The following is a 15,631-nucleotide window of genomic DNA, read 5'->3' as shown; positions in this document are numbered from 1 at the left end:
ATATATATATATATATATATATATATATATATATATATATATATATATATATAGAGAGAGAGAGAGAGAGAGAGAGAGAGAGAGAGAGAGGACGTTGCCTGCATTTCCGAGGTCTTTCTCTTATTGTTTCAATGTAATTGCCTACTCAAGTTACTCAGTCGCTGGAAAAGTAAGGAGAAGACTACGCGAATATATTGCAAAGTCAAACAGATGATGAAGGTTTCTTGCCAACATTGCAAGACAAACTAGATTTAGTGTCTCACATACTTTACAAATTGATAGGCCAAGAACATTATAACCACTACGAATTGCTCAGAGGGGCCTTTGGTAGGATGGGAAAGGAAAAAAGTATTTCTGTGAACGGAAAGTTATACAGGTAAAATCTTTTAATTTGTAAAAAGGCCGTGGAAATTAAAAGGAAAGTGCAGTCAAACTTTGTCTGTTTTTTATGATAAGATGTTCTGCGGTAGAATGTACGACTGAAAGGTTTCTTCCCATGATCAAAACGGGAGCCAAGGGAAAATGCGGGTCTTGACTTGATTGAAGTAGGAACGCTACTTCCCTACATTTTTTTCACTTTTCACATCAAACATAACGATAGCCAGGAAAGAATGTGCGGATTTCCTCCGTTTAAATTTCAGCAAATTAATTAAATTGGATGATAACAACTACAGTACAGCTTTCCTCCGTTTGGCTGGATGTGTGAGAAGTACAGAGGCTGTGTTTAAGCATCTTGGCGTCAACCTTCCCCAGTTTTTTCACCATCTTCATGATCTTCTTTTCCTTTTGGAGCTAGCTAGGTGCATTCCTAGGTCCCAGCGCTGCCATTTTCTTTGGCGAACATGGCTTTGCTGTTTTTGGTGGCAGATTGGCTGATTCTTGACGATATCTTCTTTTGCGGCATTCTTATTACTTTTCTGGCTTGCTTTTCAGTCTTCAGGTTCAGAAGACTATTTTTGTTAAAGCCTTTTGGCCTTCTGATTGCATGGCTTCTCTTCGACAACATTATTCTTGTTGAACTATTGTTTTTTTGTCGTCCATTTCTCTTTGGATGTGTTTGGTTCAACTGCATTAATGGGTCTTTATGGTTAGGGATGTCAATGGATCAGATTTGAATTGAATATACCCTTAACCGTATCCATTTTTTTGGATATACATATATTCGCATTCAAATACGAACAAAGAGAAGTTGTACTCAAATCTGAATTTTGAACGAAATTTGACCGATTTTCAAAATGTAAAAACACTAATTCGGGATGACATTTATTTCCGATGTTTATGTGTATACCAATCCTAAACCGAATCATATTAGATGTCATTTATTAAATCTGAATCCAACCGGATTTCTTAATTAAAGATTTTTTTCAGAACTGTTCGGTCAAATGTCTAATCCAAATCGGATATACTATTTATGGCAGAGCATTGACCTTGACAATGCATCTTACTAAAGCATTTGATGACGAACACATTGCATTCTTGAAACCCATGTTTCTTAAAATACATGTTTCAAGACTGCCATCTTGCAATTATGGATGTTCAACAATATTCCAGTAATATATATATATATATATATATATATATATATACTCGTATAATATCTTTGAAACAAAAACATGTTTTGTACTAGTATAGATTACCCCCTGTAGCATTGAGTTTTTCACTGGTATAGGCCTCTTTTTTTGTAGAGATTCAACATGTAATGGTATTTTAGGACTATATATTTCAAAAGCACAACGTTTTTCTTATCAAATGTCCTGTGTAGTAACTTTTGCCTTGTGATACATTAACAGCATGTGCTAGCCTTTTTATTGATTACCCTATCTTTAACTTGGCTGATAAGGTCAATATCGATAAGAACGCCAATGGATTAGTGAGTATCATCAATTGATGTTCAGTGTGATTATAGCTAAAGTCCAATATTAGATTAGATAGAAAGCCTTACTGTGATTGCTGAACAAGTACTCGAAATTCAGTATTGGATTTGTTGAGAAATTTCATGAAGAAAGATGCTTGTAATTCATACATTTATGTCCAAATCTAATTATGTTTAGTCAAAAGGTGGTAAATAGCCGTTTACACGTCAAATCTGCAAATCTATTTACATCCTTAAAGTCAAACAAGAGGACCTTTATACTTCATAAATAATTCGTAGTAAAAAAAAGAAAAAGACCGCTATTATTATTCACTCCCAATTCTCTCTCTCTCTCTCTCTCTCTCATATTTTATGGACGTATATGTGAGGGGAGATTGTGAAAAGATTGTTGCTTGTTTTTGGATTGGTTCTGTCTTACTCCATAGATAATTATCATACGTTAAAAATGATATGACTTAGATAGTGTGCATTTGCAGGTTTGAGCAGCTGAAAGAAAATGTTTATTTTTTATATTCAAATACAAGTTGCTAATTATTAAGTAGTTTCATTTTTCAAATTGATCTTAATAATGATTCCAACTATGCCTGATTGAAAAGTGAAGAATAATCCGTCTTTTTAGCCACGTCGGGGCTATGGCTGAGTGGTTGAAAGCTCCTCCCCCGAAGAGAACATGTGGCATTTATTAAGAAGGTGCATTTGATTAGCTTGAAACCAATGAAAATTATAAGCAAACGCAGACCAATTGTGTAAATGAAGCTAAACATTTGTAAATCAATTTGAAAAGCGTTAAGTTACACATTTTTAGCAAGGTTGTCTCACATTAAGAGAAGAAGGAAGAACATGTGTCTTTCCCGTTTTCTCTTTATAATGAGGCTTCTTTTGTGCTTCTTATTCACTTCAATCCGACGTTTTGAATCTGACTTGCACTTTTTCAATGTTGGGGGCCGAACACAAAACCTGCTTGGCATCTACATAAAGGAGGCCGTTCCTTTCGGCACTCATTCTTTTTTCCTTCTGCTCTAAGCCACGCACATTCTTCCTGCATATAAAAAAGTAAAACTTGGGATAACATTCTGCTGCTATAGTAACCTTTCCATTTATGATGTGCTATGCTTCTTTATTTTCTATACTTTTCACTTATTTCTTGTTCCATATGGATGTAACTTTACATTCAGAAGATCATGAATTTACAACAAATAATATTTAAACATGTAATTATTTTCCCTTCTAACTCGTTTTGAATGTCCAAGAAACATGTTCTGATGTTGATCATTTAAAATGGAAAGGTTAACATCAGAACATTAACAGCAGTAATAGCATTCCATAGATATGTATTCATTTAAATAAATTATATCTCACATATTATTCGTCTGTTTCACAAAAGTTCAACTTGTGCAGCATATTCACTGTTTCACCTCCTTTCCCAACACACACACACACACACAGAGTCTCTCACATCCAGGTGAACACAATAGGGCTACGAACCCGGTGTCTTCCATCCGACCTGATAAACTGAGACAATGATTAGAAAAGAAGGAGGTGGAGAAAAAGAATGGCACACGGTTTACGTGGTTCAGCTTTGCAGCCTACATCCACGAGCAAGAGAGACCAATATGATGATATATTCACCACTGCCGATACACTTGTCTTTATACATCAAGGGAATATTAAAAGGAAAGGAAATTTGAGAAATTTCCATAAACAATGTATACGTTAATTGATGACCGTTGCCCAACTTTATTTCCTTGCCAATAGTTGCCATATTGATCTTCTTTTGGTCGTTGCAATTCTGTCACTCCCCCTCAAGTGGGGCGTACATGTTGTGACATCCCCACTTGCTAGTGGCTATATTCAATTTCAGTTTGCTGACTCCTTTAGTTAAGGCATCGGCAACTTGATCGGTGCCTTTAATGTAAGGAGTTCTAATTTCTCCAGATATGACTTTCTCTCTGATGTAATGACAATCGATCTCAATATGTTTGGTTCTCTCATGAAATACAGGGTTTGTAGATATGTGTATTGCAGCCATGTTGTCACAAAACATATCCATTGGCTTGGTAATACTAAAACCCATTTCTTCAACAAGGTTCTTAGTCCATGTGAGCTCACTAGCACCAGATGCCATTGCACGGTATTCTGCTTCTGCACTAGACTTAGCCACCACTCTCTGTTTCTTGCTTTTCCAAGATACTAGATTTCCTCCGACAAAAACACAGTATCCTGTGGTAGATCTTCTGTCACTAATGTCACCTGCCCAATCAGCATCAGTAAAACCAACAATGTCAATATTTTTGTTTCTTTTATACCAGAGTCCTTGCCCTGGAGTACCCTTCACATATCTGAGGATGCGATCAACTGCGTTCATGTGAGATTCTCTTGGACTTTGCATATATCTGCTAATGACATTCACAGCATAAGAGATGTCAGGACGAGTAACTGATAGATATATCAACTTACCCACAAGTCGTTGGAACCTTTCTTTTTCAACTTCAGGTTCATCATCGCAAGGTCCAATTTTGAGGTTTGGTTCAATAGGAGTGTCTGCCGGTCGAGCATCTAACTTTCCAGTCTCCTTTAAAATATCTAATGCATACTTTCTTTGACATAGCATAATACCTTTATACGATTGAGCAACTTCAATACCAAGAAAATATTTGAGTTTTCCCAAATCCTTTATGTCAAAGGTTTTCTTTAAGTAGTCTTTCAGAATCTGAATGCCTTCTGTATCATTTCCAGCCACAACTATGTCGTCTACGTAAACTAAGACCACAGTGATGTTTTCCCCACATTTTTTGACAAATAAGCTATTGTCTGAGTGACACTTGTGGTACCTTGATTTTTCCAATGCCTGACTCAACTTTATGTACCAAGCTCTAGGAGATTGTTTTAAGCCATATATAGCTTTATTGAGTTTGCAGACTCTTCCTTTCCTTTCATCTGGGTGACCTGGTGGTAAAGACATATAAATTTCTTCATTGAGTTCTCCTTGTAAGAAGGCGTTTTTGACATCTAGTTGATGTAGACTCCAATTCAAGTTGCAAGCAATAGAAAGCAATATTCTCAAGGTGTTCATCTTTGCGACAGGAGCAAATGTTTCTTCATAATCCAACCCTTTAGTCTGTGTGAACCCTTTAGCCACTAGACGAGCCTTGTATCTCTCTAAGGATCCATCGCTATTGTACTTTACTCTATAATGCCATTTGCACCCCACTATGTTTGTGTTTTTTGGTGCGGTGACAACCTCCCATGTTCTGTTTCGCCTTAGAGCTTCAAGTTCTTCATCCATAGCCTTCCTCCAATTAGGATCTTCTTGAGCCTCTTGAAATGACTTAGGCTCTTGAATGTTATCAAGATTTCTAACAAACTTGGCATGATTGTTGGAAATTTGATTGTAGGACACATATTTGTTGATTGGGTAGGTTTCATAATCTACTAGGCGTGAAGGAGCGTGCCTAATTCTCTCAGATCTTCTGAGAAGTGTTGAGTTGTTCTCTACATCTTCGGTAGTAGTTGCAAGTTCTTGATCATTTGTGGGGCTTTCATTCTCAGCATGAATCTCATTATTGGCTCCCTGTACATCAACCACAGTAATAAACAAGTCATCATAATCATGCAAAGTTGAGTTAGTGGGCTCCCCCTAACTTTGTCCATCTATATTGACGTTAAAGTAAGAGAGAGATTCATTGAATTGCACATCACGGGAAATAAAAGTTTTTCTAGAGACAGGGTTATAGCAAACGTACCCTTTACTTTGCATATCATAGCCCACAAAAATGCATTTAATAGATCGAGGACTTAACTTGTCTCTTTTTGATGGATGTTGCCACACGTATGCAACACATCCGAACACCCGAAGATGATCGAGCTTAGGTTGAGATCCCATGAGATGCTTGATAGGACTATGGTAGTTCAACAATTTGCTCGGAGTCCTATTAATAACATAGCATGCTGTAGAAATAGCATATTTCCAATAATTTTTTGGTACATTCATCTGAAATAAGAAACTTCTTGCTACTTCGAGTAAATGTCTATTTTTCCTTTCAGATATACCGTTTTGTTGAGGTGTATCCACACAAGACGTCTCATGTCTAATACCATGTTCACCAAGAAAAAAATTGAAATCATGATTTTTATATTCAGTGCCATTGTCAGATCTAATACTTTTAATTTTCAGTCCATATTGAGTTTCAATCATTTTGTAAAAATTTTTGAAGTGAGAGAACACTTCGGACTTATTTTTCATAAAATAGACCCACGTGGTCCTAGAAAAATCATCAATGAAAAGCACATAGTAACGAAATCCATCCATAGAATCAATAGGCGCAGGGCCCCAAACATCAGAGTGTATTAAATCAAATGGTTTTTGGCTAATGGAATCAGATAAAGAAAATTTAGGTCTAGTCATTCTAGCAAATTTGCATATTTCACACTCTCTACAATTGAAACAAAGATTAGGAAATAGATATTCTAAAATTCTAGAAGATGGATGTCCCATCCTTTGGTGCCAAATTTCTCCATTGTTGGCATGATTCACGTTCAATGCATGATTCATAGTTCTTATTTGATAGAGTCCATGGATGAGTTGCCCTTCACCAATCGTCTTCTGAGTCATCCGATCCTGAAAAATAACATTAGTAGCAGAAAATACTACATTGCAATTTAATTCCTTTGTAATTTTAGCAACTGATAGGAGATTGTTAGTAAGGTTAGGCATGACAAGCACATTGCTTAAATGACTTTTGTTAAAAAAATCTATTTTACCCGATCCATTGACAGCTATTGGAGCCCCGTTGGCAGCAGCTACAGGACCAATATCTTTAGAATGACAATAGGAACTTAAGAGAGAAGATTTATTGGCCATGTGATCTGTTGCTCCCGAGTCAACTATCCATTGTAAATCTTGACCATCAATGTTATTAACAGAAGTAAGAGCCATACCTGATTTGATTGTACCTTTGTTCCCCAAGTTGGTTGCGATGCCGGCAGTTCTTTGGACTTGAAGTTCTTTAATCATTTCAGCCAATTTGTCCAAAGTGATCTGATTTTCCAATGAAGTCGTGGCATGATTTGCTTGATTGGAGTTGTGATCTCTTTTTTCTTGATTGCGAGCCATGCTTCTAATGAAAGAATTCTGCCCTTTTTCAGGTTTCCCATGAAGGAACCAGCAGGAATCTCGAGAGTGCCCATTCCTCTTGCAGTGAGTGCACTTGACTTTCCTAGAGTCCTCACGTTTGTATTTGAATGACCTCTCACCGGTGGTAGAATAAGCATTATTGTTTGTTGCAAAAGCCAATTTTTCTTCATTGGGTATTTCTTGATAACCGTCAGCCAGCATTCCCATAGCCTTACGCCTGGACTCTTCACGCATAAGCAAGGATAAAACTGATGCTAGAGAAGGCAAATCATGGGCCATAAGTATTTGACTACGAAGTTGTTCATAATCATTAGGCAGGCCGGCTAAAATTTCAAAGATGCGATCTTGTTCACGCTGCCTTTTGGCCTTAGTAAGGTCTGTAGTAAGAGGTGAGTATATGTCCATCTCATCCCATATTGCTTTAAATGTACCAAGATATTCACTAATAGATGACGTTCCTTTTTTCAAGCAACCCTTCTTTTGTGCTAATTGATACATACGGGCAGTATTGTATTGTTCTCCATAAAGGTCTTTGGCCCCTTGCCAAACTTCTTCGGCGGTTTCTAAGAAGGTAAAACTTGTTGCGATCTTGGGCTCCATAGAATTTATGAGCCAAGATGCTACAGTGTCGTTGGTGGACCTCCATTCCTTGTATTTTGGATCATTAATGGCAGGTTTTTTTATACTACCGTCAATATAATCCAACTTAGATTTTCCACTAAGAAATCGTGTAACTGCCTTAGACCATGGCAAATAGTTGAAACCATCAAGCAAGGTGTGAGTAATTTTGAGATTGGGGTTACCTTGTTCATGAACGACAATCTTATGCATCGACCCATCGCTGGTTTGAATGATGGTGGCTTCATCGTTGTCATTCCTGGTTTCCCTTTCTTGCTCCATAATGACTCACTGTTTGAAGCTTGATGGTGTTTGTCTCATATGATCTTCTTATGCTCTGATACCATGATAAACTGAGACAATGATTAGAAAAGAAGGAGGTGGAGAAAAAGAATGGCACACGGTTTACGTGGTTCAGCTTTGCAGCCTACATCCACGAGCAAGAGAGACCAATATGATGATATATTCACCACTGCCGATACACTTGTCTTTATACATCAAGGGAATATTAAAAGGAAAGGAAATTTGAGAAATTTCCATAAACAATGTATACTTTAATTGATGACCGTTGCCCAACTTTATTTCCTTGCCAATAGTTGCCATATTGATCTTCTTTTGGTCGTTGCAATTCTGTCACGACCACTCCAAGAAGCCGAACTCTGCCGTGCCTGATGGCAACGACGTCGACGAGAAACTGACGGTGTAGCTCCCCATCTGTCCTTTCTGCGTGAAGTTCAGCTCCTGTGGCTCCACCACCGCCTTCACGGTCTCCGGCGAGGACACCAATACGGAATAGCTCGAGTTCCCGGCCCCCACATTGGTCACCCTCCTCCTAACGACGATCGTCTCCTCGGCTATTCCTGCTGCAAATGGTACCACAAACGATGGGTAGTTCAAGCTGCCTGCTTCTACGCCGGTGCAGTTGATGGCTCGTCCGGCCACCACCGCTATCTGCGTCGGCGTGTACCCGAGGCTACAGAGAAAGCGGAGGTAGTCATCGGGAGTGATGTCGTAGACTAGTCCTGGATCCACCGCCTTCTGAGGGTTTACATGCCCTGCACCATGAACGAATGGCGTTGACGGCGCCCACGTCGTGGAGTCCAGCAACGGGCTGCCGTTCTTGTAAGCAGTGTAGGCGGTGGTCATGAGGGCGGACTTGATGGCCGCGGGGCTCCAGTCAGGGTGCGCTCCTTTCAGCAGTGCAGCCAGCCCGCTTACGTGCGGGCACGCCATAGAGGTGCCGGAGACGATGTTGAAGTCGACCCGGCGAGCGTCGCTTGCAAGCTCAGTCGGCCCCCTGGCCTGTGTCCACCCTGACGCCCGGTGCAATCACATCCGGCTTTAGTATTCCCGGAACGACGGGGTTGGGGCCCCGAGATGAGAACGCGGCCACGACCGGCGACGGTTGGACGTCGACCCTCGTTTTCCCAAACATGATCGTCGCCTTCGGGTTCAAGAAAGAGGTGGCATAACGCCGGATCTCGTCTCCATTCTTTTGCCCGACGGTTATCGTCGGAAGGATGCTCGGTCCAGTAATGAGCTCCTCGCCGTAAATTGCAGCATTGGCGAGGATCATTCCGACGCCGCCTGCGGCCTTTACGACGGCACCCTTTTCGCTTCCCCGGTTGACACCGGGATCGCACAGAACGATTTTTCCGGACACCATCTCCGGGATCAGCGATCCATTCAAACAGAGGCTGCCAGTCATCGGGTTGCTAGCGTTGCCAGCATAGATGAGCGGCAGTACAGCCGTTGCAGGCAGGGGTATGCCATTGTAGAGCGAGACACCGCTGTAGGTTTTGCCGTTGCCGAGGACTGCATACGCCGGAAAGTCCCTGTCGATCGTGCCTGCGCCGACGGTCATGATCCAGGGAGCAACGTTAGAGACGGTGGATGGGAGGGGGCCATCGTTCCCGCCGGCACACGAGACGAAGACGCCTCGCTGCACGGCAGCGAAGGCGCCTATGGCAATGGGGTCGAGGAAGAAGTCTGTGGGTTGGCCGCCGAGGGAAAGAGAAAGGACGTCCACCCCATCGCCGACTGCCTTCTCCATTGCACTGAGGATATCAGAGCTATAGCAACCGTTGGCCCAGCACACCTTGTAGGCGGCGATGCGAGCACGCGCTGCCATTCCAGTCGCCGTCCCGGTTGCATAACCGAAGAAGCTCGCGCCGGGGACGTGCGCGCCACCGGCCGTGCTCGACGTGTGCGTGCCGTGGCCGTTGTCGTCTCTAGGCGATCTCGACTTAACGGGGCCCCGAGCTGCTTCGTAACCAGCGGAAAAGAATTGTGCACCGATGAGTTTCTTGTTGCAGTTAGTGGAATTGAAATTTGTTGCAGTGGTGCACTCGCCCTTCCACTTGGCCGGAATTGGGCCGAGTCCGGCATCGTTGTAACACCTGCTCTCTGGCCAAACGCCGGTGTCAAGCACTCCGATTATAATGCCATCCCCTTCCTTTGAGTCCGGTAGAATTCCAGTAGCGGGATTGAGCCCAAGAAACAGAGGCGTCCGTGTTGTCTGGAGCTGGAACACTATCTCGGGCAGCACGGAAAGAACGGCGGGCAAGCGGCGGAGGAGCTCGGCTTCGTTTTCAGTCAACCGGGTGGCGAAGCCTTTGAGGATGATGGAATAAGTGTAGATTACGTTCCTCACCTCTTCTGAAGCCGCAACGCGCTTGAGCAATGATTGGTACCACGTCTTGGCCGAGAAAACAGCCGGAATGTGGAATTCCGAGACGCGCACAATGTAGGTCTGCTTCTGGCTGGCGGCTAAGACGGCCAAACAAAGGAAGAGGCAAACAAATAGATACAACTTCAGTTTCATTTTCTTCATCATCATCTTCTCCTTCTTCTTCTACTATGACCAGATTAACAACAGAAGGTGATCAACTTTTCCTTTCCTTAAGGGCTTTCTTAGAAGGAGAAGACTCAGAAGGACAAAAGTTAATGTGGTATTTTGGAGCTTTTCCTTGTTCAATATATAGATTGCACACACAGTTCCGTCATGTGGATGCCCAGCCAGTGTTTCTGAAGGCATGCATGTATGGGAGCTTTGAATTGGCAATGCTTACTTTCTTTTTTCCCTAAATATCATGTTCAACAGAATAATTGGCTGGAGAATGTGCCATTCACGTTGCTTGAATAAGGCGGGGATCATCTTATCAATCGTCCTGTTTTTTATTTGAAGCTCACCTTTCAGTACAATTTAAAGATAAAGCTTCGTAATTCCTGACTCTTCAAACCTGATTTTAACAATTTCTGACATTTCATGTTAACCAATCTTATAAATAGACGAATTTATTAATGTTATTTCATTTCATATGGTTCAATTTAGTCTGAATGGCAAAGCCATGCAGTCGACATTAAAATAATGTTATTTTTCTATTTAATTTGGATGGGATCCCGCGCATACAGAGCGGATTCCGATCACTAGTTTATGCTAAAAGATGAAAGATGTATTGAACTCTTGACCTCTTTCAATTTGAGGGCCTCGATTAACTTATAATATATCAAGCCAGTGAAAAAGTTAAAACAACTCTTCTTTTCTTTAGGTTTTTGGAATTCTGAAAACCATGGCACCTCATGTGCAAGGTCAATATTTTGTTTCTTGCTTACTTGGTTTGGTTGGCGTCATCTACGTTAACATGGTAATCCACTTGTTCTTCAGTCAACACATTGAATCTATTGAAATGACTATGACCGCCCCCGCCTCATGATTTTTTTTCTCCAATAATATTAATTTCTCCTTGGATAATTATGACTATGTATTGGTTATCATTGCTTTAAGCACCTCAATATAAAAGTGCGCATGACATTAAAAAAAAAAAAAATCATTCCTTACTAAGCACATCCATATCAATTAGACTGCCACCAGCAGCCCCTGCAAAAAATCACGAATCCATTGGTCTTAAAAATAACGAGGTCAAATTAATACATGTATATATTGATCAGGTTCATGTGCTCTAGAACTAACACGCAGCAAAGATTAATAAAAACTTATCTTCGCTTTAGTCGTTCCAATGCAAATTAACCAGATTTTAAAACAAATAAAGGTACAAGGAACTACAAGCTTGAGAAGAACATGAAAAAGTGAAAATTTTTAAAGAAAAGTCTCTCCCAATTACTTTTCTGGAAATTATATTGATTGGTCAATACTTACTTTTCTGCAACTCCGTTTATTCATCGAATTCTCTTTTTGAGATATATATTTTGCTTATCATAAAAAAAAAAAAAACCTTGCAAATAATAACCTAAAGAAAATTTCTGTCAACTTGAGAAATAGAACAGTTAACTGCCATTTTCCAATATTATCTTTCACTCTTTAGGTTCTTATTTTTTTCACTCTTGTGATTTGCCAATATACTGCTTAAAAAGTTAATTTGGTCTGGTAATAAATGAAAATATTGAAAAATTAATTCTCAAATTAATAAAAGTTCACTTCATGCTCTTATTTATTAATAGGATTCACGAAAAGTATGACTTTTATTTGAAAAAAAAAAGGTAGCTTCCTTTTCAAAATTATATAGCAAAAGTCAGCATGAAAACTTGAACAATTTGTCTTATTTGCAATGGGCAACTAATAATACAAATGAATGCTTACAATTACAAAGAAAATTATGAAGCATTAGAGAGGAAAGAAAATAGTTGGAGAAAGATGGTAGACGACTCTTTAATGGGCGAATATTTGGCTCGAAGAGGGGAAGGTGGGATCCGCACGGCTTTCCCGAATAATTCAGGAAAGAGAAAGCGGCACCATGATTTCTGAGGAGGGGGAAACAAGGCCATAGCCCTTCGATTTACCTCCTCCTATCTGCGGCTGCAGGTGGTGTCTGTCCCCACACGCGGAGAAGAGAGAGGGAGGGAGAGACTGGTCCTCTTCCTGGGACTCCATTGGTGTAAAAGGGAGGAGGGGAGGGGAAGAGAAGAAGACTCCCCACCGCCTTAGTCTGTCTGTCCATATCTCTCTGCGTTTCTCCCTGTTTGAATCGAAGAAGAGGACAACCATGGGGGGAGGCAATGGTCAGAAGGCCAAGATGGCGCGTGAGAAGAACCTAGAGAAGATGAAGCCCTCCAAAGGTCTCTCTCTCTCTCTCTCTCTCTCTCTCTACTAATGCTTCGCAAATGATCTTACGGTGAGCGTGGATGTGTCTGATGCAGGAAGTCAGCTGGATTCGAACAAGAAAGCGATGACCATCCAGGTCTCTTTCTCTCTCTCTTTCTTTCGTATTCACATGCTCCTCGTTAGGCTTTTCTCGTCTCCTTCAGTAAAGATTGCTCAAAATTTTGAAATTTCCTGTTCTGGGGGATGGGGCATAATCTTCTTAAGATCCACTTCGAAGATTCCTTAATACACTAGGGTTCTGTTTTTGTGGCCAGATTGGGGCTTAGTTGATCATTGAGTTTCTGGGCATCTTCCCTTTTTTTTTGTGTTTAATGTCTAAATATGTGAACTATGTGTTTCTTTGGACGTAAAGATTGTAAAACGAAAGAGATCTTCTCTTTTCATGTGCTTTGTTTTCTGTCCTTTTTATTTCTATTTGTTGAATTTATTGGAAAATTTAACTCGTAAAAATTGTCAGTGACCGTTCTTTGTTAAAGCAATTCATCTTGAAGAAATAGCGGTTCCGCGTGTTTGACAGTGTGGGGTCTCCTTGGGGATATGATCGGTGCATTGTCTTTTTCCTATTTTCAATTTTTCGGCGCTTTGATTGTTCTATCATATGGGAGAACTGTTGCATATTTGCAATTATGAAGAAATTGGTCTCTCATTTGTTTACTGTGCTAAAATTTCTGATTTAGAAGAGGTTAACTGAGATGGATCACGGATGAAGTCAGATTTGGACACCGATACATTTACCAGAAAATAAATATCTTAATGTCATCTAGGCAGCTATGATGCTTCTGAAGTGAAATTGAGACTGTTTTTGTTGGAGTCAGGGAAGGGAATTTTATTCGGAAAAAAGATAAACGTGGCCACTGAGGATATTCCAAGAAAAATGCGGAGAATACAGAGAGTAGTAATAGAGAAACGATGGTTCTTCAACCATTGGCATCTCGGATTAGGAGTTAGTGGAGTATAACCTCCGATGATGAAAATAAATCAAGTTATTTGCATGACTTTAATCTTTACACAGTTGTGAGAATGAATGTTCTTCACCAATAACTGGCATCAGAGATCTTGACGGGTACATGAGTAACATGACAGAGGAATGAGTGATCCTGCCATTACCTCCACCTGTAAGTTATATCAAGGATCAAGGTCCAAAAGAAGGCAGGTAGTGAAATTTGGTTTTTACACACTAGAAATTGGCCTACTTCTCAATAAGGATTTTGTTTGGGTGTTAATGCTTTTTAATGTTGTTTGTTCTGCTTCTGGCTCACCGATTGAGGCATAGAACATCTACATGCAAGTATTTCTGTTATTAGTAACTACCTTTAGCCTGTTAATGGTTCAATACGCAGTTTCAGGTGTGTCTTCAGTCTATGCATTATGTGATGCCTTGTCCATCTTTACCTATTGGTTGGTGATGAGACTCTGATTTCATGTTAAGTGAGAAACTGTTTGGTGCACGTATTGAATGCCAGATTCCAGATGCAGATTGGGGCATAGAACTTCCACATGCAAGTGTAGTAACTAGTTTTCACCTGTTGATGGCTTAATACCCACTTCATGGGTCGCTTCAATCTGTGTATTGCATCCTGCCTTTTTTCTAATTTACCTATTGGTTTGTGATGAGACCCTGACTTAATGATAAGCTAAAAATTCATTGTTTGGAGCATGCGCCAAAGGCCATGCTGTTTGTATAGAGGCGTTCCTTCCTGTTATGTTTCTGTACTCTTTGTTTCTTCTAGAGTCATTCCATGTTTCCCTATAGTTCTATTTTAAGTATTGTTTATCATTTCAGGTAGTATATGCTTTATGGTAATTGTGCTTGAGATTATTCACTTCTTTCTCACGAATGAAATGCTGTTTGCTTTATCTTGATGCCTGATTTTTTAAAAGTACTAAAACTGTATGTTACATGTAAATTGATTTGATGGCAAGTTCTCTGTAAATGTCTGAGAATCCTTTTGGCTAGGATGTTGGTAAATTTACCTAAAGTCTGGTTAGCATGGCTTCCAAGGCATCGATTTCAGTAGGTTGTTCATTCACAGCTTCTCAAAGCTTGGTGCTTGCGAAGGCTGTCATGTTTGAAAACTGAGAAATACAATCCAGTATAATTTCTGATCATCTGCGTAACACGAATACAAAAATTTCTGTGTGGAAAACTGTATCTCTAGACTTTGTTGTGCATGTTTATGGAATGGAGGCCACAGCAAGATCAATCCTTTGTTATCCAGTTTGGTAATAAATCAGCTATAATGGATTCCTCAGATGGAAGCTTAAATAATATAATTCCACACAGTATCATTTCAGTTTCTTTTTTATCCTTTCCGTTCACAAGTATGGCGGTGTTGTTCTTGTGCAGTGCAAGGTATGCATGCAGACATTTATATGTACAACATCGGAAGGGAAATGCAGGGAACATGCAGATGCAAAGCACCCCAAGGTGGATGTTTATCAATGCTTCCCCCATCTCAAGAAATAAGGCTCAGTTGGTCTACTGTTCTACTACAGAAGATGAAAGTATCACAATATGCAAAAGCTTCCAAGACTTTGAGAAACAGTTGTCTGGAACCTTATTCCCGTCTCTAGACGCTTTGTATTGCTTGTGATGTCTATATATAAAACGGGGAGATGTTAAATCCAAAGTGACACTTTCTTCTGTGGATTGTCCAGCTTAGTTGCAACACCAGAAACTGGTAACGACGTTTCATATGGAACTTCCGAATTTGCTTTTGATTCAATTTATTTTATTTCCTGTTCCCCGTCCATCATCAGTTTGGACTTGGCATGTCATCAAATTGCTTTGCAAGGAGCCATCTATTGTTCATTTAGCAAACAGCTGCAGGGCTTGTCAATATTGATTGGATCTTACCAGATAGATCACACTGATATGAATCAA

The 15,631-nt window shown here is 40.2% G+C and overlaps 1 protein-coding gene and 1 pseudogene across 1 annotated transcript; one reads left to right on the top strand and one right to left on the bottom strand.

The window, feature by feature from the left end:
- Positions 1 to 3,325: 3,325 nt before the first annotated feature.
- Positions 3,326 to 10,458, bottom strand: LOC116260145 (subtilisin-like protease SBT1.7; annotated as a pseudogene).
- A 1,879-nt stretch (positions 10,459 to 12,337) lies between these two features.
- LOC116261400 (uncharacterized protein At2g23090-like) lies at positions 12,338 to 15,482 on the top strand. Its single transcript, XM_031640136.2, has 3 exons — positions 12,338 to 12,701; positions 12,783 to 12,823; positions 15,095 to 15,482. Exons 1-3 carry the CDS (start codon positions 12,629 to 12,631, stop codon positions 15,212 to 15,214), a joined length of 234 nt encoding a protein of 77 aa, XP_031495996.1. The 5' UTR covers positions 12,338 to 12,628; the 3' UTR covers positions 15,215 to 15,482.
- Positions 15,483 to 15,631: the final 149 nt, after the last annotated feature.

Source organism: Nymphaea colorata, chromosome 9 (assembly GCF_008831285.2).
Source record: "Nymphaea colorata isolate Beijing-Zhang1983 chromosome 9, ASM883128v2, whole genome shotgun sequence".
NCBI lineage: Eukaryota > Viridiplantae > Streptophyta > Magnoliopsida > Nymphaeales > Nymphaeaceae > Nymphaea > Nymphaea colorata.
Note: the sequence above shows the minus strand (reverse complement) of the source record. Positions and strands in the feature narration are given on the sequence as shown.